Source organism: Neoarius graeffei, chromosome 2 (genome assembly GCF_027579695.1).
Source record: "Neoarius graeffei isolate fNeoGra1 chromosome 2, fNeoGra1.pri, whole genome shotgun sequence".
Lineage (NCBI taxonomy): Eukaryota > Metazoa > Chordata > Actinopteri > Siluriformes > Ariidae > Neoarius > Neoarius graeffei.
Window position 1 is genome coordinate 84,037,826 of NC_083570.1, and position 27,164 is coordinate 84,064,989.

The 27,164-nt window shown below is 40.8% G+C and overlaps 1 protein-coding gene across 1 annotated transcript in view; it reads right to left on the reverse strand.

Annotated features, from left to right (window-relative positions):
* Positions 1-27,164, reverse strand: part of brsk2a (BR serine/threonine kinase 2a) — a 525,206-nt gene that overhangs the window by 19,885 nt on the left and 478,157 nt on the right. The window contains exons 13-15 of the mRNA XM_060910107.1: positions 14,249-14,309; positions 7,553-7,760; positions 7,237-7,285 (exon numbers count right to left, since the gene is read on the reverse strand). Coding sequence (XP_060766090.1) covers positions 7,237-7,285; positions 7,553-7,760; positions 14,249-14,309 — 318 coding nt within the window. The remainder of the gene's footprint in view (positions 1-7,236; positions 7,286-7,552; positions 7,761-14,248; positions 14,310-27,164) is intronic.

Below are 27,164 nucleotides of genomic sequence, written 5' to 3' on the forward strand. Positions count from 1 at the left end.
CCGTTTTTGGCTAAAGCATTTCTTTCCATGTGCCTAAGACTTTTGCACAGCGCAGTAGATCATGTTTAATGATGGTAATCAAAGCAAAGCAGACTGTACACTGTGCTCTGTTAAAATATCAAGAGGAGGAAGTGCGTCAGCTTTCTTTAATAGACTTATCCTGGTAAAATATCTTAAACATACAGAGTTCATCACTAGCAGCACACAGTAGCCACCAATACTGCAGCTAGGTGATGTAAATGTCTGCAGAAAACACTGAGTGAAAATAACAGATCTTACCCAGCATGTTATTCGTGATGATCGGCTACCATCAGTCATTGTTTATGAGGATCCCCAATTCAGTGAAGAAAAAAAAAGCTCTTTACTTATAGCTGTACCGAAGCACATTTCTGAAATGAAACAAAGCCTACACTTCACCCTGCAACTCTTCTCAATCCAAGGTAATGCCAGGATCAGACTACACGAATTCAAAATTGTGATTTTGACACCATTTTGTTGTGGCTGACAAATTTCCAGCGTCAGCCCTGAATATGAATGTCTGTAGTGTCTTGTAATGTGACATAATCAGAGAACACTGATGTGGTGTCTGGGATGCCCCATGACACCTTGATAAAAAGTCTAGTGTGTCAGAATTTTTTGTATTTTCTCCCCCAGTTTGAGAACTCCTATGCCGTGGTCCTCGATACCCATGATTGACAATTTCTTGACTCTCCTCCCTGACAACAAGACAGGACGTGAATGATGATTGGTCGGTGTAAAACCTGTAGCGTTGCCAGTCTTTTGACCAAATCATGGCAAGAATTTAAGGCAGTATGATTATGTAATCTGACATGCTGACCATATTGAAAGACAAAAATATCGTGTAGTCTGATCCCAGCATAACTTATGCAGATAGCTTATGCTCGTCATTAAAAAATCAACAACAACTAGCTAATGGTAGCTAAAAACGATTCACTAAAAAATAGCCTCAATGAGGCTGTAGCTCATACCGGCCACTGTTGTTGTGTACAAGTCTGAAATCCAATCAATCCTGTAGGAGGAGTAGCGATTTTTGTGAAATTGCATATGACCCCTGTGTAGCCGCATCCATGGCAGGTGGCGCCACCTGGTGAACAATTCTTGTTGGAATATGTCTTTAGAGTCTTCTGGGTGAGTTTCAGTGAAAACATCCTAGCAGTTTACAAACAGTAGTGTTTGGTGTGACGAGTCACCTAGAATTTTCAAATGCCCATAATAGGTTAAATATGACAGGTGGTGCCACTGTCTTGACAACTTTTATACAAACCAACCTGGCAAACATTCCATATGGGTTTGATCAAAATCTGATCACTCCTGTAGGAGGAGTAGCGATTTTCGTGAAATTGCATGTGATCCCTCTGTAGCTGCATCCATGGTAGGTGGTGCCACCTGGTGAACAACTCTTGTTGGAATATGTCTTTAGAGTCTTCTGGGTGAGTTTAAGTGAAAACATCCCAGCAGTTTACAAAGAGTAGCGTTTAATATGACGAGTTACCCAAAAATTTCCATAAAATCGTAAATATGACAGGTGGTGCCACCATCTCGACAACTTTTATGCACACCCACCTGGGGAACATTGTAGGCGAGTTTGATCGAAATCTGATCAATCCTGTAGGAGGAGTAACGGTTTTTGTAAATTGTGGATGGATGACAACGACAGAAGACACGTGATTGCATAAGCTAATCCAGCCTGGCCTGCAGCCGGATAAGCTAAAAATGAGCCAAGTAGCATGAGTGCATGAACATCTGCACTTTTTATGTCCATTCTGTAACCTGGCCAAACATAAATAAGCTCAATAAAATGTTCCACGATGTCCCAGATTCATTAAGACTAAGTAGGCTATGCATTTCAGTATCAGTCTGGGTATCGATGAGTACCAAAAGACATGTACTCAATCTCATACTCAGTCTGAACAAAATGGTATCGATGTTTTCCTAGTTTGGATCCAAGCTGCTCTACACATCTTTAAAAAGTCCAGTTCAACATTAAACAGCTACATTTCTTCTAACATCACTCATCTTTACAGTTACAGTAGTTTTCATCTGTAAAGAAAAGCTGGCCTTTCCAAACACATACAGGGGGAAAAAAATCTGATTTTTTGAGACAGACAGAAAAGAACAAAAGAGACAGGGAGGATGCAGTCCTAACCAGCTTGTAGAGTGACGGGAGAATCTATTACAGAAGACAAAAGGAAAAAAAACATAAAAGAAGAGTGCAGTCCTGCCAGAGAAGAGACACTGTTCAGAAAGAAAAACTTCTGACTGTTGCCTTGTGTATGGCATGTGTCGTAAGAAGAGCCATAGTGGGAGGCAAACCTGATAAAGCTTCCAACAAAGAAAGAGAAAGCACGACAAAAAGAAAGAGTCAGAGAGAAGGAAGGAGAGAGAGGAGGGCTGAAAGGCATGGTTGCAACAGATATACTGTAGCTTACAATCATTTTTTGTCATGCTTATAAAAATGTGTGAAGCTGGAAGAATCAGCCTCAAGTACAGAGGCTTTTTTCATCAATGGGTAATTATTGTGGAGCAAAGGAAAAAAATATTCCTCTTTTACAATAGACATTACTGAAGCCCTACTTTCAGTGTCACAATATTTAGCATTGATGTAGCCAAACTAAGCCCTCCCTTTCTTTCAAGATAAAAATACATCAAATAAAATACAACCCCAATTCCTAAAAAGTTGGGACGCTGCGTAAACTGAAAATAAAAACAGAATGCGATAATTTGCAAATCATAGGAACCCTATATTTCATTGAAAATAGTACAAAGACAACATATCAAATGCTGAAACTGAGAAATTTTATTGCTTTTTGAAAAATATATGCTCATTTTGAATTTGTCAGCAACACATTTCAGAAAAGTTGGGTCAGGGGTATGTTTACCACTGTGTTGCATCACCTTTACTTTTAACAACACTCTGTAAACATTTTGGAACTGAGCAGACCAATTGCTGTAGTTTTGAAAGAGAAATGTTGTCCCATTCTTGCCTGATATACAGTGCCTTGCAAAAGTATTCATATCCCTTGAACTTTTTCCACATTTTTCCACCTTACAACCACCAACTTAAAAGTTTTTTATTGAGATTTTATGTGAAAGACCAACACAGAGTAGCACACAATTGTGAAGTGAAACAAAAATGATAAATGGTCTTCAAAATTTTAAACAAATAAAAATCTGAAAAATGTGGTGTGCATTAGTATTCAGCCCCCTGTCCTCTGATACCTCTAAATACAATCCAGTGCAATCAATTGCCTTCAGAAGTCATCTAATTAGTTAATAGAGTCCTACTGTGTGTAATTTACTCTCAGTATAAATACACTTGTTCTGTGAAGGCCTCAGTGGTTTGTTAGAGAACACTGAAGAACAAACAGCATCATGAAGACCAAAGAACTCACCAGACAGGTCAGGGATAAAGTTCTGGAGAAGTTTAAAGCAGGGTTAGGTTATAAAAAAAATATCCCAAGCTCTGAACATCTCAAGAAGCACTGTTCAATCCATCATTCAAAAATGGAAAAAGTATGGCACAACTGCAAACCTACCAAGACATGGTCGTCCACCTAAACTGACAGAGCAAGCAAGGAGAGCACTGGTCAGAGAAGCAGCCAAGAGGCCCATGATCACTCTGGAGGAGCTGCAGAAATCCACAGCTCAGGTGGGAGAATCTGTGCACAGGACAACTATAAGTCGTACACTCCACAAATCTGGCCTTTTTGGAAGAGTGGCAAGAAGAAAGCCATTGTTGAAAGACAGGCATAAGAAGCCATGTAGGGGACACAGCAAACATGTGGAAGAAGGTGCTTTGGTCAGATGAGACCTAAGTTGAACTTTTTGGCCTAACTGCAAAGCGCTATGTGTGGTGGAAAACTAACACTGCTCATCACCCTGCACACACCATCCCCACTGTGAAACATGATGGTGGCAGCATCATGCTGTGGGGATGCTTTTCTTCAGCAGGGACAGGGAAGCTGGTCAGAGTTGATGGGAAGATGGATGGAGCTAAATACAGGGCAATCCTGGAAGAAACCCTGTTGGAGGCTGCAAAAGACTTGAGACTGGGAAGGAGATTCACCTTCCAGCAAGACAATGACCCTAAACATACCGGTACAGCCAGAGCTACAATGGAATGGTTTAGATCAAAGAATATTCATGTGCTAGAATGGCCCAGTCAAAGTCCAGACCTAAATCCCATTGAGCATCTGTGGCAAGACTTGAAAATTGCTGTTCACAGACGCTCTCCATCCAATCTGGCTGAGCTTGAGCTATTTTGCAAAGAAGAATGGGCAAAAAGTTCAGTGTCTAGATGTGCAAAGCTGGTAGAGACATACCACAAAAGACTTGCAGCTGTAATTGCAGCAAAAGGTGGCTCTACAAAGTATTGACGCAGGGGGGCTGAATACTAATGCACACCACATTTTTCAGATTTTTATTTGTTTAAAAATTTGAAGACCATTTATCATTTTCGTTTCACTTCACCATTATGTGCTACTCTGTGTTGGTCTATCACATAAAATCTCAATAAAAAACTTAAGTTCGTGGTTGTAAGGTGGAAAAATGTGAAAAAGTTCAAGGGGTATGAATACTTTTGCAAGGCACTGTACAATTTCATTTGCTCAACAGTTCGGGGTCTCCTTTGTCATATTTTGCGCTTCATAATGCACCAAATGTTTTAAATGGGAGACAGGTCTGGACTGCAGGCAGGCCAGTTTAGCACCTGGACTCTTTAACTACGGAACCATGCAGTTTTAATATGTGCAGAAAGCAGTTTGGCATTGTCTTGCTGAAAGAAGGAAGGCCTTCCCTAAAAAATATATTTTCTGTATGGCAGCATGTTGCTCTAAAAGGTGTATACATCATTCAGCATTAATGATGCCTTCCCAGATGTACAAGCTACCCATGTCATGTGCACTAACGCACCCTCATACCATCGCAGATGCTGGTTTTTGAACTGTGCACTGATAACAAGCTGGATGGTCGCTCTCCTCTTTCGCCTGGAGCACGTGGTGTCCATCTCATCTCATCTCATCTCATTATCTCTAGCCGCTTTATCCTGTTCTACAGGGTCACAGGCAAGCTGGAGCCTATCCCAGCTGACTACAGGCGAAAGGTGGGGTACACCCTGGACAAGTCACCAGGTCATCACAGGGCTGACACGTGGTGTCCATGATTTCGAAAAAATAATTTCTACTTTTGATTCATCAGACGAGTCTTTCACAGAGCGGTGAATCCCTCCCCATCTTTACTTCTGAGAGACTCCACCTCTCCGGGATGCTCTTTTTATACCCAATCATGTTACTGACCTGTTGCCAATTAACCAAATTAGTTTTTTTTAAGCATTACACAACTTTTTCAGTCTTTTTTCAGGCCCCTGTCCCAACTGAGCATATATTTTTCAAAAAGCAATAAAATTTCTCAGTTTCAACATTTGATATGCTGTCTTTGTACTATTTTCAATGAACTATTGGGTTTCCATGATTTGCAAATCTTCACATTCTGTTTTTATTTATGTTTTACACAGTGTCCCAACTTTTTTGGAATTGGGGTTGTAAAATAAAATAATACGTCTTATTTGGTGTTATCAAATCATTTAAAGATCGTTTAATTAATCAAGAGCTACAGTAAATATACACAATGTATTCAGAACGAAGTAGAGGCTGGGGCTGACTGAATTTTCAGCTTAGACTGTAGATTTTATGTAAGTTTATGATTGACAGCTGTGTTGAAGTGAAACACCCCCTAGATGGTGAAGTTTTTATCAATTTCACATGCTTGCTATTTGGAGGAGACATAACATGATTACTAATTACTAAAAATAGCCATCACAAACAGCACCGTGTTTCAGAAACTAATGATCTCCTGGCAATTTCATAAACAACAGTCTCTAGAGTTGACACAAAATGGTGCAAAAACCATCCTGTGAGCAGAGGGTCTGCAGGCTGAAACACTTTGTTGATGAGCAAGATCAGTGGAAAATGACCAGACAGGCCTGAACTTACAGGAAGTTTATCATTACTTAAAATAAGCACTCTTTACAACCATGGTGAGCAGAAAAGCATCTCAATATCTGAGTATCTGTATGATTTTTTGCACTGTGCTGCTGCCACAGGATTGCCTCATTAAGGCCCTGGTCACACTCCACCTCGCGATGGGTTTTTGAATACTTGGTGATGAAAAATTGGTAGCATCGCCACCAATTGTGCAATACACGGCGATTGTTCCACGAGCTTCGCAAGTTGTTTTTTTGTTGTGTCTCTGCCTTGTGAGTAGCCAAAAATGTCATGAAAAATTTCAGTGCATGCAGTGAAATCTGGTGGCAATGTTTTCGTCAGCAAACTAGGCAGTGAATACTCGCAGATGGGTTTGGGAATATTTCCCGAAACTCAGGGAACCTTCTTTGAGCCTCTTGAGATGTATCTGTCTTGAATTCATGTCTCCGGTGCTCATGGGAGCCTCATCAACACAGCAGCTCGGCATAGCCTAATGTTCCCCAAGACTTAAAAAGTGCATTTACATTCAGGGATCCTTCGGAGCATATTGGGCGTGCGCTTGGGACCCAGTCGTTATGGGAAACACCTGATGGTGATTTGAGCACAATCAGCACGCACATATAAGGACACTGTTTTCACAGAGACTTTGCAAGTATTCTGTCAGGTATGTGGCAGTAGACGGATCTAAGTGCAGGAAGAGTGTTTATTAGCAGGTGTGATATTTACAAAACCAAAAACAGAGTCATAAACATGGCGAGAAAAAAATGTGACAGTGATAATGATAATACTTTGCAAAGCCTCGGTGTCCTTATATGCACGTGCTGATTGCACTCAAATCAGCATCAAGTGTTTCCCATAACCACTGGGTCCTGTGAGTGAGCGCAGCCACTCGAGCGCACGAAGGTGCGACAATCAAGTGTTCCCCTGCTGTGTGACTACAACTTTTAGGTCGCCTGTATATTGCCATGCATCACCACTAAAATGCCTCATTTTCATCGATAATGCACTGCAAAGTATTGCGAGCTGTAGTGTGACCATAGCTTAACTAATGGCATGAATGTGCTGGTATTCCTAATAAAGTGGACAGTGAGTGTATGCTTGTGTATTGAAATATGAAAAGGCAGGGAAATATGGGTTTACACGTGTGTGTGTGTGTGTGTGTGTGTGTGTGTGTGTGTGTGTGTGTGTGTGTGTGTGTGTGTGTGTGTGTGCATATTCATTCATCAATACTCACTCTGGGGAAGACTCTGGTGTGAGGGTGGACATCTCATCTTGGGTAGGAACTGCTCAGAAAGAGAAAATCATGTGTTGCATTTCCAATCAAACCATCTGCTTATCCCTTAAAATCCCAGTTTACTCTTCTGTTATTCATCTATAAGTATCCAAAGCCACTCAACCCTAAAAGTTTAAGGGTTTAATGAAGCTATGGCTGTGTATGGCTGGTCAACTGTTATGTACATCAATGCTATGTCTTTCTAAAGTTATTCACATGCTATTTTATTTTTACTAAGCAGGTGAAGGTGACTGTGCTAGACTTGGAGTCCTAGTACCTTGTAATTTCCTGCGATGGAAGCGTGGAGAGCCCAGGAAGCTGTTCTTGATAGAGTTGAGACGTGTCCTCCAGGGCATGCCCCCAATAGAGGGGCTGGGAGGCGGTGTGGGGGTCGGCGTTCCCACTGGACTCTCCTTTGGCGTGTGTACAGGCGTTCCTTTGGGAGTGGGCAGAGGGCTGCCCCTGGGGGAGGGGTGAGGGGTCACCTGGATGATGGGGATAGATTTGGTGCTAAGGTCAGAATCAGGTATGGGATGGAAATGGTGTAGCCGGATAGGGGCTAAGGGTATGACGGGAGTCAAGGGCACTGAAAGCTGCGAGGGAGTAGTACGGGTTGCCCGGCCTACCATGGGACTGCTGGGGGTATGTGATGACTGAGGTTGGCATGGAGTGGAGGGCTCCGAGTGAGCAACTAAAATAGACTCGGTATCACTCTCTGGTAAGGGGTTGGACCTTGTGGCATGTAAGAACTTATCAGAGACTTTGCGCTTAGCAGGTAGGGTCTGGGTTTTTGGGCACAGCAGGAGTGGCCCACACACTGAGTTTGGGGAAAGGGAATTTAATGTTGGTGTGTGAGCCTTATTTTGGTTTACAAGGGGCTGATCAGGGGAGTCAGGAGGACTAGTTTGAGATGAGAAGGAAAATTCGACTGCCTGAGGAGGTACACAGAACTTTCGAAGGGGCTACAGGATAAACATGCACCAGAGCATGGCAGAAGCCACACATTTGACATGGGAACATCAGGAAAGCATTCAACAGCCGCACAGCAATGCAAGAACAGGTCACACATGGGTAGAAAAATTAGGCCAGAAAACATCAAGCCAAGGTAATGCAGAAAGAAAAGAAAAAGAAAAAGAAAAGAACATGCAGTTAGCCAAGACTGGAAAAGACAAACATCAGCAAGCCATTCATGGAGTACAAGAAGAGAAATTTTTCAAAAGGACTGGATAAAAGAAGGTGCTGGTTGCCATGATGAAGGTGGGAAGCTGTGGATCAAGCAAGAATGAAGCAGAGATTGTACACAGTAAAATGCGTATTCTTTCATTAAACTATATAATTTGTTACAATGTTGTGCAAAAGTTTGTACACCCTTACTTTGAAATGATTACTCCAGCCAAGATATTTAATGTCAGTTAGATTTTATGGATGTTTCTTCATTATCATACTGGCCAAAACACATACATTGAGATAATAATGAAGCAATAAACATATTTCTGAATATGATATAATGTTTTAGCTGTATCTTAGTGCTGTTTCGTCCATTTCTTTTTCACTTTGATACCGTCTAAACCTCAGTTTCCAGCTCAGTACAGGTCGGTATTTCCTGTATTTGGTCTTACGAGAGCTGCTTTCTTGATCTCATCGACTTTAAACTTGACTGCTCACAAACCACTTGAGAGTTTGATTAAACCTTCCGTGACTTGAATACGATTTAACAAAAGTAAACCAGCATTGTTTTAAATCATTCAGCACCTTAAATGCTGCATATTCATCCAAATTAACTAGAACATCTCAACAGCGATGAAAACTTTTCAAACTATCTCTAATATTTAGTCCGTGTCGCAATGCTTGCAAAAGTCTGTTTTGTAGATAATCTATTAAACAGCTTTATATTTTTCATTTAATTACAGCCAGACACATAAAGAGATGCAAACTTCTGAACAGTGTATAATGTATTCACAAGAATCAGTGGAAGATTTAGGAGCTGGAAATGTTCCAGAACTGGCAGGCTTTAAAGCTGATTTATTTTATAGATAGCTTTTGATTCAAGTAATTTCGTTTATGATGTACTGAGAACACATTGATCTGAGTCATAAGTGTTCCCTTCAAGCTATAGCTCCTGACTAAGTGAAAAATGAGAGAAAAGTCATGACATCCAATATATGGTTTCCTTAAAACAATCTTTTTGCCTGTGAAGACAGAAGAAGCAGAGCTTTTAGAGTGGATTTAAGGAATCAATTCCTCTTTTAAATCAGCCAGAAGTTCAGTGTCATGCAGATCTCTAAGCTTTAGGCAAAGGTAACTGTAATCTGTGAGTGCTGTGAAACAAGCCAGCCAGAAAAGTTTAGCCACAAGCTCCTCCTCTCATCAAAGGGGAAGCTGGATTTTTACACTACTTTCCCTGAGCTGGATTTCCACCAGGCTCAGAACAGAACAGGAGGAGGGATAAAGGAGGATCTCCATGGATTGAAAGTAGTAACACACACACCGCCCGAAACAGAAGGTTGCTGCCTCGTTGCCTCACTACCAGAATAATCAGGTGTCTTATAAGGCAGGACTTTTGACTGAAGGTATCTTCTAAGGATGTTCATTTCGAACCCCGTTTCAGGATGGCATTTACGATAACATTTGGCATCAGTACACTCTGTCTGTAACTAAACCAAAGAGTTAGCTAGATGGCTCACAGAGGCCTCACAGATCATATCAAACAAATATTTAACAGTTATTCCATGAAATCGAGTCGTACATGAGCTCATAGCTGATGAGGCGCGTAGCACCGAGTTGCCTATAATCCATGTAGGACGAGACTGAGCGGGATAACTGTTTTATTCTACTCAGATTCACTGGAATTTGAGAAACGGAGCATTTTTATTTTTATTATTTGCAAATTCGAGAAATAAAAACTTTATACAAAATTTCCACTTAGAATGTAAACAAACTGACAAAATGACAGGAGCAATTTGTGAAAAATGCTGTAATAATAATTCTTGAAAAAAAAGATACGTTTTGACCATCAAATACTTTTATTCCATATTTTGTTGCTTTTTTGTTGTCTTTTTTTTTTTAAGATATTTTTTGGGCTTTTTTCACCTTTATTATTGGATAGGACAGTGTAGAGACAGGAAATGAGCGGGAGAGAGAGACGGGGAGGGATCGGGAAATGACCTCGGGCCGGAATCGAACCCAGGTCCCCGGATTTATGGTATGGCGGATTTATGGTATATCCACCTGAGCCACGACGTCCCCTTTGTTGTATTTTTTTGTTGTAGTTTTTATTTCGTCCTCGGTTGGTTCAGCAACACGCTTCGCCATTTTGTTTTTCTCTACTCATGGTACCGTATATGAGCTGATAGCCTAGTAATAGAGTAGCCAATCAGGGCGCACAATTGCTCATATCCAGTGAATGTGGATAGAATAAATTTGTTTATAGTCACGAGATTGTAAGATACAAGATGTATTTCTTGGTAGCTTTTCAAAAATTGAAGCAAAAACAACCCCGACAACTTGTATTTGCATACAAAATTACTTTTCTCTGAAACTCAGACCGCCATCTTTGTTATGTTTTTCTGTTGCTTTGTGCAAGCTGCTGCACAGATTTATGGGTAAAAGGCAGCATCAAGGATACATCAATACTGCTTTGAATTGGGGGCAGTTTGAAGGCATCTTATAAGACAGGGAATGAGAGTTCAATCCGTTTTGAACAGTCCTTGATGTTCGACATCCTCCTGAGGTAGCATTTCCCCTGTTACGAACACACCCTTTAGAATAGTCTCCTTTCTATGCTATATGCCTTGTGCTGTAAGTAAGGAATAAGCACGACAAGGAAAACCATCAGCAATGAGCTAATGTGATGTCGGCACCACAAAGTTGATGATTTTCCAATAACAGTGCATCCCAGAATGCTGTTCCTCTTACACCACAATCGGTTTTCTAACAATAAACGTTTATAAAAGAGCAGCACCCTATAGTTCTAATCCATTTATAGCTACGGTTAATGCTGTGAAACATCCGTAATACAGCGCTGTTGCATAAAAGACACTTAACGGACTCTTAAAATGAATAATCACATTCTGGAAACATTTTATTGTGATCAGCAGGCAACAGAAAGGACCCAAGAACTCATTGGAAGGAGTGGATTGAACTTGTGTTTAACTTCCTCACTCAGCATGAAGTAGCCTGCAGAAAAGTGCTCACTTCCTAGACAACAGAAGCTTAACACAATTTTTTTTTTAAATCTCTTTCATTTACATTAAGTCATAGACAGCTGTAATTTTTTAAAATTTACTTTATTTGTTTTGATAAGGTTATTTAGCTTGCTGAAGCTAGATTTCATTTCTTCTTTTTTCCACATTACATTAGAGGTATTTAGCAGATGATCTTATCCAGAGCGACGTACAACAAGAATACACACATATCCAGAGCCTGGGGAGCAGTTGGGGATTACAGTGCCTTGCAAAAGTATTCATCCCCCTTGGTGTTTGTCCTGTTTTGTCACATTCCAAGCTGGAATTAAAATGGATTTTGGGGAGGTTAGCACCATTTGATTTACACAACATGTCTACCACTTTAAAGGTGAAAATTGTTGTTTTATTGTGACACAAACAATAATTAAGATGGAAAAAAAAAAAACAGAAATCTGGAGCATGCATAGGTATTCACCCCCAAAGTCAATACTTTGTAGAGCCACCTTTTGCTGCAATTACAGCTGCAAGTCTCTTGGGATATGTCTCTATTAGCTTAGCACATCTAGCCACTGGGATTTTTGCCCATTCCTCAAGCCAAAACTGCTCCAACTCCTTCAAGTTAGATGGGTTGCGTTGGTGTCCAGCAATCTTCAAGTTATGCCACAGATTCTCAACTGGATTGAGGTCTGGGCTTTAACTAGGCCATTCCAAGACATTTAAATGTTCCCCTTTAAACCACTCCAGTGTAGCTTTAGCAGGATGTTTAGGGTCATTGTCCTGCTGGAACGTGAACCATCGTCCCAGTCTCAAACCTCCGGCTGACTCAAGCAGGTTTTCCTCCAGAATTGCCCTGTATTGAGTGCCATCCATCTTTCCTTCAGTCCTGAACAGCTTTCCTGTCCCTGCAAGTGAAAAACATCCTCACAGCATGATGCTGCCACCACCATGCTTCATTGTAGGGATGGTGTTCTCAGGGTGTTGGGTTTGTGCCACACATGGTGTTTCCCATGATGGCCAAAAAGATCAATTTTAGTCTCATTTGACCAGAGAATCTTCTTCCATGTGTTTGGGGAGTCTGCTACGTGCTATTGGGCAAACTCCAAACGTGTTTTCTTAAGCAATGGCTTTTTCTGGCCACTCTTCCATAAAGCCCCACTCTGTGGAGTGTACGGTTTAAAGTGGTCCTATGGACAGATACTCCCATCTCCGCTGTGGATCTTTGCAGCTCCTTCAGTGTTATCTTTGGTGTCTTTGTTGCATCTCTGATTAATGCCCTCCTTGCCTGGTCTGTGAGTTTTTGGTGGGCGGCCTTCTCTTGTCAGGTTTGTAGTGGTGCCATATTCTTTCCATTTTGTTATAATAGATTTAATGGTGCTCCGTGGGGTATTCAAAGTTTGGGATATTTTTTATAACCCAACCCTGATCTATACTTCTTCACAACTTTGTCTCTGACCTGTTCAGAGGCTCCTTGGTTTTCATGTTGCTTGCTTAGTAGTGCTGCAGAGTCAGGGTCCTTCCAGAACAGGTTGATTTATACAGACATCATGTGACAGATCATGTGACACTTGGGTTGCGCACAGGTGGATCTTAATCAACTAATTATGTGACTTATGAAGTGAATTGGTTGGACCAGCTCTTATTTAGGGGTTTCATATGAAAGGGGGTGAATACTTATGCACACTCCAGATTTCTGTTTTTTCATCTTAATTACTGTTTGTGTCACAAGAAAACAACAATTTGCACCTTTAAAGCGGTAGGCATGTTGTGTAAATCAAATGGTGCTAACCCTCCAAAAATCCATTTTAATTCCAGCTTGTAAAGCAACAAAACAGGACAAATGCCAAGGGGGATGAATACTTTTGAAAGACACTGTAGGTGCCTTACTCAAAAGTACTTCAGCCATGGATTTTCCTGCTGATCCAGGGACTCAAACTGGCAACTCTTTGGGCCCAAGGCTGCTTCTCGAACCTTTAGGCCATAGCTGCCACTGTATGCCACATACAGTGAGAACCAACAAGACCATTCATGCTTCTCATATTTCTGTTCAAACGTTTGCATTTCCTCTTATGAATGCAATATTAATATTCTCTAATAACTTGTAACTACCTATCATGGATTTTCTTCTCCAAGGTGAAATCAGACACTAGTCTGTAGATGTGGCATGGCTTGTGCTGCCTATAGCGATAGACACAGCAAACAGCTTGAGCATCACGGCATGGATTCCAAGAGACATTGAACAAATCTTTCTCTGCCAGATAAACACTGCCTTCAGATCAGGTCTGGACACTGAACACTGGTCATACCATTTGTTTTAATTTGTTATCTTGTTTTAACATTTTGTAATTGTATTTTTTTGGATAAAAAATGTTTTTTTGTGGGGAAAAAAAAAAACCAGCAAAAAAAAAAGCAAAGCATAGGGGATGATAACTTTTGCTCTGAACTATAATTAGCCTATCGGTCATAAGGACCACTTTATGAGGCTTTATCTAGTTTAGATGAAAGCAAATGAAGTCTTTTAGATCAATTCTGAAACATCTTTATCTTTGTAAGGTAGCGCTACAAAACATTTAAAATGGCCTGGATGATGTTCGATGGTCAGTGGTTTAAGCTTCCACTAACGGTCTGTTTTCTGTTTCTAACTCCCAGCTAACTGCTTATACACCTAGAGCTCACAGCTGAGTGAGTCCCGTGTGTGTGTGTGTGTGTACACATGTGACCGTGTAGGACGTCAGCAATGGGAGCAAGAGATCAGGCATAGCAGGCTGACAAAGAAAAAGAAGGACACTCACCCTTGGACTGCTGAGAGGACTGGTGGAGAGACCCGAGGACGCTCCACTGATAGAGCGTGACCTGCAGAGACACACACGCTGTTATTTTAGAGACATCCTGCAACAGGCTAGACAGGAAAAGACTCTCTAAGTATCAGTAGTGGGATTATTTCAGAGATCTAGGTTTGGTTTGAGGAAACATCTACAACACATAAATGCTAAATGATGCTGGGAATAAAATATTACAGGATGTGATGTTGTAGGAAGATATTCAAACAAGGATTGTTTTTTATCCATTTAAAGTTACATTTATTGTCATGGAAACAGGTTAATTCCTCGTATCATTTATGTTCTAGCAGCTATAAACAGTCATTCCCTGATCAGCGTCACTTTTTTCAACGGTTTCCGGGTTGAGAGTACGCTGTGCACTTTTTGGCTGCCGCTTCTCACTGGAAAAGCGTTCTTGTTTTTCTTTTTGTGTTTGTATGATTTGATGTTTGTTCTTCGTTCAAGTGTTTTGTCTGCCGGCTGTGGCGTAGCTCTGGACCCGGTTTTGGGTGTCGGTTCCCTTCAGGCCTTGAGCCGCCATGTGCTGCCTGTGCTGCTCGCTATGGACTGCAGTGAGCTCGTTGCTCTTTTTAACATCAGGGTTATCCAGAGTTCTGTGCAGCGGTGCTTCTGTGCTTGGTGCGTTGTTCTGAGCGATGTTGCCCGATGGTGTCGCAGTGACTGTACAGGTGGTGTGGGACACACCTTCATGCACCTTTGGTGGGATTGTGGGCAGCTACGCCACTGTAATTACATCCTGACCCTCTTTTGGTAGACCTTTTTTTTTTTTTTGGTAACTGTAAAGCAACCTTGAGTGTGAGAAAGTCGCTATACAAGTTAAACTTATTATTATTATTATTATTATTATTAAGTAAAAAACAAACAAAAACACAGCTTATTGGAAATCTAACAGCAACAAAGTGCTCCTTCCAAAAACACCCAATAAACATCGAACAGAAAACCTTTTGCCACTATTTATAAGAAACACTCTATCCAATTATACGTTTAAAAGAAAACTTAAAACATTCTTATGTGATGCATAAATTATGTTTCTTTGTGATGATTTTTTTAAATATTTGATATTATTATTTTTATATAACTATCACTATTCAGTTTGCCATGTTATGAGCCTGACATCATGGTGCCAGGCTCTTAACATGTGATAATTCAAATTTTCTTCTTACAGTGATGCTTGAAAGTTTGTGAACCCTTTAGAATTTTCTATATTTCTGCATAAATATGACCTAAAACATCATCAGATTTTCACACAAGTCCTAAAAGGAGATAAAGAGAACCCAGTTAAACAAATGAGACAAAAATATTATATTTGGTCATTTATTTATTGAGGAAAATGATCCAATATTACATATTTGTGACTGGCAAAAGTATGTGAACCTCTAGGATTAGCAGTTAATTTGAAGGTGAAATTAGAGTCAGGTATTTTCAATCAATGGGATGACAATCAGGTGTGAGTAGGCACCCTGTTTTATTTAAAGAACAGGGATCTATCAACGTCTGATCTTCACAACACATGTTTGTGGAAGTGTATCATGGCACAAACAAAGAAGATTTCTGAGGACCTCCGAAAACGCGTTGTTGATGCTCATCAGGCTGGAAAAGGTTACAAAACCATCTCTAAAGAGTTTGGACTCCACCAATCCACAGTCAGACAGATTGTGTACAAATGGAGGAAATTCAAGACCATTGTTACCCTCCCCAGGAGTGGTCAACCAACAAAGATCACTCCAAGAGCAAGGCATGTAATAGTTGGCGAGGTCACAAAGGACCCCAGCGTAAATTCTAAGCAACTGAAGGCCTCTCTCTCATTGGCTAATGTTAATGTTCATGAGTCCACCATCAGGAGAACACTGAACAACAATGGTGTGCATGGCAGGCTTGCAAGGAGAAAGCCACTGCTCTCCAAAAAGAACATTGCTGCTCATCTGCAGTTTGCTAAAGATCACATGGACAAGCCAGAAGGCTATTGGAAAAATGTTTTGTGGACGGATGAGACCAAAATAGAAATTTTTGGTTTAAATGAGAAGCGTTATGTTTGGAGAAAGGAAAATACTGCATTCCAGCATGAGAACCTTATCCCATCTGTGAAACATGGTGGTGGTAGCATCATGGTTTGGGCCTGTTTTGCTGCATCTGGGCCAGGACGGCTTGCCATCATTGATGGAACAATGAATTCTGAATTATACCAGCGAATTCTAAAGGAAAATGTCAGGACATCTGTCCATGAACTTAATCTCGAGGGAAGGTGGGTCATGCAGCAAGACAACGACCCTAAGCACACAAGTCATTCTACCAAAGAATGGTTAAAGAAGAATAAAGTTAATGTTTTGGAATGGCCAAGTCAAAGTCCTGACCTTAATCCAATCGAAATGTTGTGGAAGGACCTGAAGTGAGCAGCTCATGTGAGGAAACCCACCAACATCCCAGAGTTGAAGCTGTTCTGTATGGAGGAATGGGCTAAAATTCCTCCAAGCCGGTGTGCAGGACTGATCAACAGTTACCGGAAATGTTTAGCTGCAGTTATTGCTGCACAAGGGGGTCACACCAGATACTGAAAGCAAAGGTTCACATACTTTTGCCACTCACAGATATGTAATATTGGATCATTTTCCTCAATAAATAAATGACCAAGTATAATATTTTTGTCCCATTTGTTTAACTGGGTTCTCTTTATCTACTTTTAGGACTTGTGTGAAAATCTGATGATGTTTTCGGTCATATTTATGCAGAAACATAGAAAATTCTAAAGGGTTCATAAAACTTTCAAGCACTACTGTATATTGTAAAAGCATTGAGATTTTATGTAATGCGCTTTAAGAATAAATTATTATTACGAATTATTTTTGTTTTTAAACCTGTTCATGCGGACCGTGTTAATGTGTTAGAGTGAACACATGAATATAAACATCACAGTAGCAGACCTGCTGTCTGAGCTGTACTGTTACAGAAAATTATTCAGCACTTTCCCATTAATCAGAATCGAGAATCCAACACGAACGTGATCTAAACAGAGGATAATCCACATCACTGTTGTCAATAATGAATTCCCCCGAGTTGCTCTCTGAAAGCTGATGCACAGGCGTACGCTGCTGAACGGAGCATGACATAGTAATGTTTTGAACTTTCCAGTGTTATCGCTCACGCTGAGCCGAGCCTGTTGTTCCTCTCTAGCGACAGATGTCCACACAGACACCAGCGCACGTTTCAGTCACCTCCAAGCAGGAGCAAATGAATTATCACAGTCACCAATCTGTCTTCATCAGCCAAGATGGTTGTCAGTGGAGACAGAGCCCAGCTGTTCCCCTTCTTTCATGTCACTTTTTCCCCACTCACCTCCTTTTTCGCTCTGTCCTTTTGTTATCTCCCTGTCGCTCATCCTCACCCGCCCACTCACTCTGTCTATTCCTTTATTACCCTTTATTTCCCATCATGTTTACATCCTCTCTCTCTATCTCACTCTCTCCATCTTTCTCCTCTCAGTAGGTCTTTTCTGAAGCTCCCCGAAGTACCCGAGCCAGCAGCAAGAGCCAAGCCTTTCGGTCCTTTCTCACAAACCCCTTTGTCTTTCTGTTTCTCCTTCCTGTTCATTCAGCCTTCAGAGACGCCAAACCCACTTCCGAGGATGTGAGGGAGATAAACGGACAGTACATAATGCTGAATTCAAGCACGGTGTTTGCTCATGTTCGATGAATGTGTGGTACACAGGGCCTGGAACATTATCCAAGAGTTAGAGGAAACAGGCAACTGTAAACTAAGACCTTGGAATTAGGAGGATCTACCTGACAATTGAGTGATTCCAAGAGAATCACTTAAGGCATAAGGTTCCAAATACAGTACATATAGTACCAGTCAAAAGTTTGGACACCCCTACTCATTCATAGGTTTTTCTGTATTTTGACTGTTTTCTACATTGTAGAAAAAGACTGAAGACATAAAAACTATGAAATAATATATATATATATATATATATATATATATATATATGTGTGTGTTATTTACCAGCTGGGACATCTGTATCGTGAAATACTGTGACTGAGGTCTTGAAAGTACTGAGCGAGGCCCTCTGGGCCGAGGTCACTATTCAAGGCCAAGGTCACGGTATTTTACCATACGGACCGACCTTAAGCTGGTAAATAATATATTTATTTTTTACTTTACCAAATTCTAACAGAAAACGAGAGCGCCCAAAAGCGAAAACCGAGCCGAGCCGCCATTTTGAATCCTCATTCACAGCTGTAATGCAAATGGCTTCCTCCTCGGTATACAAGTGCACTTCCATGGCAGGAAAAAAAACTACATTTTGCCGCCTATGTAGTCCCCTATTTATACAAAATTGAGTCATTCAGGATTCAGCCATGTTTTTGCTCGGCGTTAGCAACAGTTAGAGGTTTTTAGCTTTCTCCTGAAATGTTTTCTTTTATTTCTTCTTCCTCAGGGTAGTAAAACTCGCTTTCGCTGTGAACACTGTCCTTATCACTATCCATTTGACTATCTATTTTTGATAATCTTATAAATAAATCTTGTAAAAAAAAAAAGATAAATGTTGACAAAAAATGCTACTATGTTTGTTGTTGTGAACGAGCGAGTCGCCAGAGGTCCATAACAGGGGTCCGTATTGTAGGTACGCCAGCCAATCAGAGTGCAGGATTTGATGGAAACCGGACCGCGAAAAAAATAAATAGAATTATTCTATCCACATTCACTGGATATAAGCAATTGCGTGCTCTGATTGGCTACTCGACTACTAGGATATCAGCTCATATACCGTGAGTAAAGAAAAACAAAATGGTGGAGCGTGTTGCTGAACCAACCGAGGATGAAATAAAAACTACCCAAAAACAAAACCCCAAAAATACAAAAAAAAGCAACAAAATATGGAATAAAACATTTGATGGTAAGAACGTATCTTTTTTATTTTTCAAGAATTATTATTATTATTATTATTATTATAGCATTTCTCACAAATTGCTACTGTCATATCACCGGTTTGTTTACATCCTAAGCGGAAATTATTTTGTCAGACGTTTTGTATCAAGTTTTTATTTATTGAATTTGCAACAAACAAAAATAGGTACCCTATGGGTACATGTGACTACAGTTTATAAATAAAATTGTTTTCTGATACCATGTCCATACAGTAAATATAGCATATATATTTACTCTATGAGGCAGTAGCCACAAAAATGAAGCGTAATCTAAAAATGAACAATTTAAAAACCACAGAAGTCAAATATACCAAGTGCCTGTACTTCATATTATTCTACTCTTGCATCTTACAGTTTACGAAACTGAAACCTCCGAACCGACACTGACATACACACGCTGTCGCCATGACCCAAACTCTTATTTCCTGGAAATGGCCCAGCGCTAGAGCTCAGTGGTCTCAATACTCTTTTCGACAACTTCCTGTAACAACTCAGAAGTGCATCACATCTACATCACACATGGGACCACTGGCCGGAGAAGGCGAGGAAAGGAGGACAACCTGGAGTATATTTTAAAATACAAACGCACTTTCCCTCGGTAATAAGCATAAACATGTCTGAAAGCGATTTCTTTAGTCTAGTCCGTTCATTTCGAATGGTGAACTGAATTGTATACACTCACTGGTCATTTTAATCGGAACATGTGTATGCGTATGCACATGCGCTATTGTTACACTCATTCTTACAACACGATGATCTAGTGACTACAGCGTCTATTACAAAAATAAAAATGCTCTGTTTCTCAAAATCCAGTGAATATGAATAGAATAAAACAGTTATTCCACTCAGTCTCATTGTACATGGCTTACAGCCAACTCAGTGCTATGCGCCTCGTCAGCTATCAGTTCATGTACGACTGGATTTCATGGAATAACTGCTAAATAAGTTGTACACAAAAAAGTATTTAAAAAAATGTTTTATATTTTAGATTCTTCAAAATAACCAGCGTTTACCTTGATGACGCTTTGTATACTATTGGCATTATCTTAACCAGCTTCATGAGGTAGTCACCTGGAATGCATTTCAGTTAACAGCTATGTCCTGTCAAAAGTTAATTAGTGTAACTTATTGCCTTCTTAATGAGTCTGAGCTCAAACAGTAAACAGTAAATAATAAAAATACAGTAAATAACCCTATTCCACAACTGTAGTAATTCATATTATGTCAAAAACCGCTCAACTAAGTAAAGAGAAACAACATTCATCATTACTTTAAGACATAAAGTGACTTTCAATTAATAAAAATAAAGAAAAAACACTGAATGAGTAGGTGTGTCCAAACTTTTGACTGGTACTGTATAGTGTGATTAAAGTAGAAAGACTAGCTGTACTGGGGCAGCACGGTGGTGTAGTGGTTAGCGCTGTCGCCTCACAGCAAGAAGGTCCTGGGTTCGAGCCCAGCGGCCGGCGAGGGCCTTTCTGTGCGGAGTTTTCATGTTCTTCCTGTGTCCGCGTGGGTTTCCTCCAGGTGCTCCGGTTTCCCCCACAGTCCAAAGACATGCAGGTTAGGCTAATTGGTGGCTCTAAATTGACCGTAGGTGTTCTGTGATTCTGTGTTCTGTGACCGTAGGTGGCTCTAAATTGACCGTAGGTTGCCTGTGCCTACGTGTCAGCCCTGCGACGACCTGGCGACTTGTCCAGGGTGTACCCCGCCTCTCGCCCATAGTCAGCTGGGATAGGCTCCAGCTTGCCTGCGACCCTGTAGAACAGGATAAGCGGCTACAGATAATGGATGGACTAGCTGTACTTCTGTACCATCAAAATGAAGGCTCTGTCTTTTCCAATGGCAAGGCATGTCAACAGTGATGGACACGACATTAACATCATCTTAGTTTGCATTGCTAGTTCTTACGGGAGCAATGAAGTGAAGAAGCTTATTGAAAAAAGCTCATCTACACTCACTGAGAACCTGAAAGAATAAATGTTATGTTTTGACAGAAGCGATTACATGATGAACCACTTCAAATATCTACTGCTTTCACCTCCTACAGCCTCAAAACACTCTCCTGAAGGATTTTAAGGGTCAAAATGTCTGAGGCTACTAGTGAAAATGCTCCTGTTATGTATTATTTACAAGTTGAATACAATATTTCTCATTACAAATTATATTATCTTGAGACACTTTTGCCTTAATGACAGTGTGTGCTTGAGCTCTCATTGGACTCCGCAAGTTTGTGCAAAATCTGATGACCCATGTTAGATCGAATCCATCTGTCATGTGAACACGTGGTTTAATGAAATGGATAAAACTCAAGAAAAATCTGGCCTTTTGTACAAAGCAGTGGTCACGATCACACATTTGTTTAAATTTAAAAATCGATGACGGAGAAACAGTGCAGAATCAGGACCACTGAATATTTAAAATATTTTTCAAAATTCTAAACTTTGTTTATTTCCAGTTAAAAAAAAAAAAGAATACCAGAGTTTCAATATGGTATCAGACTTTTAAACTCCACTGTATTTACAGAATATGGCGAAAAGTATGTGGACACCTGACCATCACACCCGTATGCGGTTCTTCCCCAAACTGCTGCCACAAATTTGGAAGCAAAAAATACATCCAATACAATTTTTATGTTGTAGCATTCCAATTTTCCTTCGTTGAAACTATATGGCCAAAACCTGTTCCAGCACGACAATGCACCCGTGCACAAATTGAGCTCCATGAAGACATGCCTTGCCAAGGTTGGATTGGAAGAACTCGAGCGGCTTGCACAGATCCCTAACCTCAACTCAACTGAACAGACAATTTGATTGCATTTATCTGAAATATTCCTTAGGGAAGGGGTGGCACGGTGGTGCAGTGGTTATCACGGTCACCTCACAGCAAGAAGGTTCCGGGTTTGAATCTCATGGTTGTTGGGGGCCTTTCTGTGTGGAGTTTGCATGCTCTCCCCGTGGGTTTTCTCTGGGTGCTCTGGTTTCCCCCACCATCCAAAGACGTGCAGTTAGGTTAACTGGCTACTCTAAATTGTCCATAGGCCTGAATGGTTGAGAGGAGAAAACCCCCTATAATAATCCAGTAGAAGGCAATGGGAAACCACTACTGTAATCCTTCCCTAGAAACTTTGATGGCTGAAGCTGTCAGAGCAGCCACGTCACTGCAGTGATATACCAGATAGACAGATTCCTTAGGGAAGTCAATAATTTTGGCACAATTATATAGTTTTGAGAGAAACGGTTATTTAGTTCAAATGAGAATGATTTTACTAGAATAAATGCAGTATGTACAGTTTCTCCTGTTGTCTGGGAGGAAATTTTGAATGACTATTTTATGAAGGGTGGCAATAATTTTGGAGTGCTCTACATTAAAAGTATGAGTTTCTAACCAGAATATTGCTATTTTAATTAGAAAAAGTTAAATATTAAAAGTCAAAGCCCCTTCCATGCCAGGATCTGGTCTTCCCAGGCAGTCTCCTATCCCAGTACTAACCAGGAGTGGGTTTCCCAAAAGCCTCTTAATGCTAAGAGCATCTTAACTAGCACAGAGAATGTTCATTGTGATGCTCATTCTACCATTTAATGATGATCTTTGTGCTACGATGCTTTTGGGAAACTCACCCCAGCTCTTTTGAGGTGCATGGGTGCGGTGTCGATCTTCGTTTCCATAGCCCTCGGCCTCTCGTCTATACAGCTAGGGTTACAGTGGGGTGACAGTCCTCTGGTAACTGCGAGAGACTTATAAAACTGCACTAATTGTACTGGTGATGACTATTTTTTTTTAAGCAAAGGGTCGTAACACTAAATATTTACTTTGTTTCATTTATTACTGTTTCAAATCAAAGTCCTTCCCACGCCATGTGGTGCATAGGGCGGCGCCGATCTCCGTTTTCATAGCCCTCGGCCTCTCGCCTATTACATAGCTAGGGTTACAGTGGGGGGCTAGACCTCTGGTAACCGCGAGAGTTTGACTCCCCACTCACATCTGTATTGCAACGTGCCTTGCCAGATGGCAGTAGGTACCATTTTTATGATGGTCTTTGGTATGACCCGACCGTGAGTAGAACTCCCGATCTCCCGATCGAGAGGCGGACACGCCAACCATTAGGCCAACTCGCGGTTTATTACTGTTTACTGCTCTTTATACCGCGAGTTGACCTAGTGGTTAGCATGTCCGCCTCTCGACAGGGAGATCGCGAGTCGAGATCTACTCACGGTCGGGTCATACCAAAGCCCATCATAAAAATGGTACCTATTGCCATCTGGCAAGGCACGCTGCAATACAGATGTGAGTAGGGAGTCAAACTCTCACGGTTAAATATAAAAGAGCACACTAACATTCAAAGCAATTACTTTTGCAGCAATTTACAGCCAAATGTAAATATAATAATTCAAATATCAGTTTTAGACATTTACAGTATAGCTGTTATATCAACAAAACCCCTCTTGTTGATAAATCCTTGATAATGCATGCTAGGTGCCAGTTAAAAGAAACATGCAGAGATTAACATACCACATTTCAGCACATTTAAATGTTACAATATACTGAGCAATATGCCGAGTGCTTTATGTGGATGGTTTGATGGCTTTATATCACAGTGGAAATGCCACTAGAGGCGTCACTCTCAATAACTCAGCCCATCAGGCTGCTCTGGCATCAGAAAGAGTGGATTCTGAACTCAGCCTGTAAGGCAACTTGCTCTGCCAGTGTGGCCTCTCGTTTGTGAGACGAATGTTAGTGTTTGAGACAGGTCCAGAACGCTACGGGGCAGCTTGCTGAAGCTGAGTGGGGTCTGAAGAGAGACGGAAAAGCGCCAGGAATCCCATTAACCAAACACAGCCTGGCCCAAAGGCATGATGGGATTAAAGTAGCAACCCAGGGCGGAGTAAACTGTCAAACTGCAGCTAGATAAATTCATGTACGCTGTCTGTGGAAGTGCTGAGTTAAAGCTCCTCTGCAGCAAACAGGTGTAAATGAAAATAACACACTGGCGCTCATAAGGTAAACAGTACTGTGCAAAATCTTAGGCACCCTATTTTATTTAGTACAAACTTCATTATAGATTTTTATTTTATGATTTCTACATTATTGAGTCGTTACAAAAACATTTTAGAGTTCCAAACATTAGTTTTCCAGCACAAAATAAAATGTTACAGAAAAATGTTTGGATGTCAGTAAAGAAAGCAGCATGTTAAAGCCAGTGTGAAAGAAAAAGTGTCCAGAAGAACTGTGTCTGGTTCTGCAAGATGCTCAGTAAAACCTACAGCTCATACAGTTCATTATATAACTGCACATACTGTACCTGAGACTACTATTTTTTTTAAGCAAAAGGTCATCTCACACCAGATATTGACTTTGTTTCATTTATTACTGTTTAGTCCTTTTTATAGTATATTTAAATGTAGAATAATTTAATTGCATTATTTCTGAAGGCATTTCTTTGCATGTGCCTAAGACTTTTGCACAGTAATATATATATTCTTTTTGGTAGCATGTACATTCATACATAGCGTGTCTTGGGCAGGTATCGTGCCTGGCGGAGCCCATCCACCTCCAGGCTCGGACATGCGGCCGTTGCTTCCTACCAGTGGGAAAGCCTCGGCCCTGACCGTTGACTTCAACAGTGGAAGTCCTCCGCCCAGCGGTGCCGTGTCAACACTGTCTCTCCACACCATTTTGCCGGCCAGCTGATGCCGTTGCCCAGGGGTGGGCACGCGGAGCCAGGTGAGAGAGATTTGGCGGGTGGGTAAGGACCAGTGTGCATAGCTACTTTAAGTTTTTAAGAGTGCAGCTGCTAAGCTATCAAAGGTACCACCTCTACCCAGAGCCCCCTAACCCCATATACTTCTGCACAGCGCCCCCATGACCACCCCTGGTCAAGGGACTGGTAAGCGGTGATATATATTCTATCCACATTCACTGGATATGAGCAATCGCACGCTCTGGTTGGCTACTCTACTACCAGGATATCAGCTCATATACCGTGAGTAGAGAAAACGGAGCGTGTTGCTGAAACAACTGAGGACAAAATAAAAACTCTACTCGAAAACAAAACCCCAAAAATACAAAAAAGCAACAAAATATGGAATGAAAGTATTTGATGGTAAAAACGTATCTTTTTTTATTTTTCAAGAATTAATTATCATCACATTTTTCACAAATTGCTCCTGTCATTTCGACGGTTTGTTTACATTCTAAGCGGAAATTATTTTGTTGGACATTTTGTATAAAGTTATTATTTATCGAATTGGCTAAAAATAAAAATGCCCTGTTTCTCAAAATCCAGTGAATGTGGCTAGAATAAAACAGTTATTCCACTCAAACTCACTGCACATGGCTTATAGCTATCAGCTCATGTACGACTTGATTTCGTGGAATAACTGTAATTGTTACTGTCATACAATTATCATGCATAACTATCTATATTTATGGCAGTAACATCAAGAAAAAGGAACTTGAGAAGCTGGAGAAGTATCAAGGGCTGAAAAAAAGAGCTAGAAAAGATGTGGAAAGATGAAGACAACAGTGGTCCCCATGGTGATAGGAGCCCTTGGTGCAGTGACCCCCAAACTGGGAGAATGGCTCCAACAGATCCCAGGAATAACATCTGAGATCTAAGCATAGTCCAAGGAACAGCTAAGATACTGTGCAGGACCCTCAAACTTCCAGGCCTCTGTCATATATATATATATATATATATATATATATATATATATATATATATATACACATATATATATATATATATATACACACACACACACAGGGTGCGATTTGTCAAAAAACCAGAAGGGGGGATGGTTTTTTTTTAAATCATGAAAGGTCACAAAATTAAGGTAACAATAGGCTAACAGCTCAATAACATCCGATGATATCAAATGAATAACACTAAATGAAAACGAACACTAAACCAGAGATAGTAAATTCATTTTCCTATCTCTCTGACTAAATACACGAACACAACAAAGTTCGCATTGCTTGTCGCGTTGCCGTGATGTTTCTCTCCCTCCGGATTAAATGGACAGTGACTCGAAAATCACTAAAATACATGAATACTAAATGAACAGTTTGCTCTGATGGCGCAGTTCACATTGTGCGCAGCTTTCCGATTTAAACTGTTTTTTTCTCATCCTTATACTTCCTGTTTCATGGACTGTAACGGATTTGCTTATTTAGTAATTTTAATACAGAATTTACTTTGAAACTATAATCAGACACTCCAACGCCCCCCCTAAAAAAAAAAAAATCGGCCGTGAAAAAGGCAGCATCCGCCAAAAGGCGCGCTGTTTGCATCCCTGCATAGAACGCAAAGATATTGTTAGGGCCCGAGCCCTATGGGCGAAGGCCCTATTGTTCTTGTAAGAGTTCACTATTATTATTCTTCCGTCTTCTTCTTCTTCTTCTTCTTCCGTCTTCTTCTTCTTCTTTATTTTTCTCCGCTGTTGGGCCATTTTCGGGGCGCTTGCCATGGGCGAAAACGCACGAAATTTGGCACCAGTTCCGAGAATTGCCACCGCTACTCAGAACCAGAGGCCCAAACTTGGCCGGGGCTCAGGGCCTCTATAGCGCCCCCTAAGTCGTTGTGATTTTGGCCTCCCGCATTAAGGTGCCTGGATGCCATATAGTTTGTAGTAGTGGCATGCAATTTGGCACGCATATGTATCTCACTAAGCCGGACAAAAATGTAATGCCAATGCATTAGCCACGCCCAACAGGAAGTGAGGTAATTTCACTTTTGTGCGAAATGCATGGCCACGAAGACGGCGCAACTCCTCCTAGACCGTTCATAGGAATGTCACCAAAATTGATACACATCGTCTACAGACATGGCTGACAAAAGTTACTAAATACGTTTCACGTGGGATAAACCGTTCAGAAGTTATACGTCAATCAATTTTCGATGCAAAATTTTACATGCTTAAAAATTCATAACAAATCTTCTGATT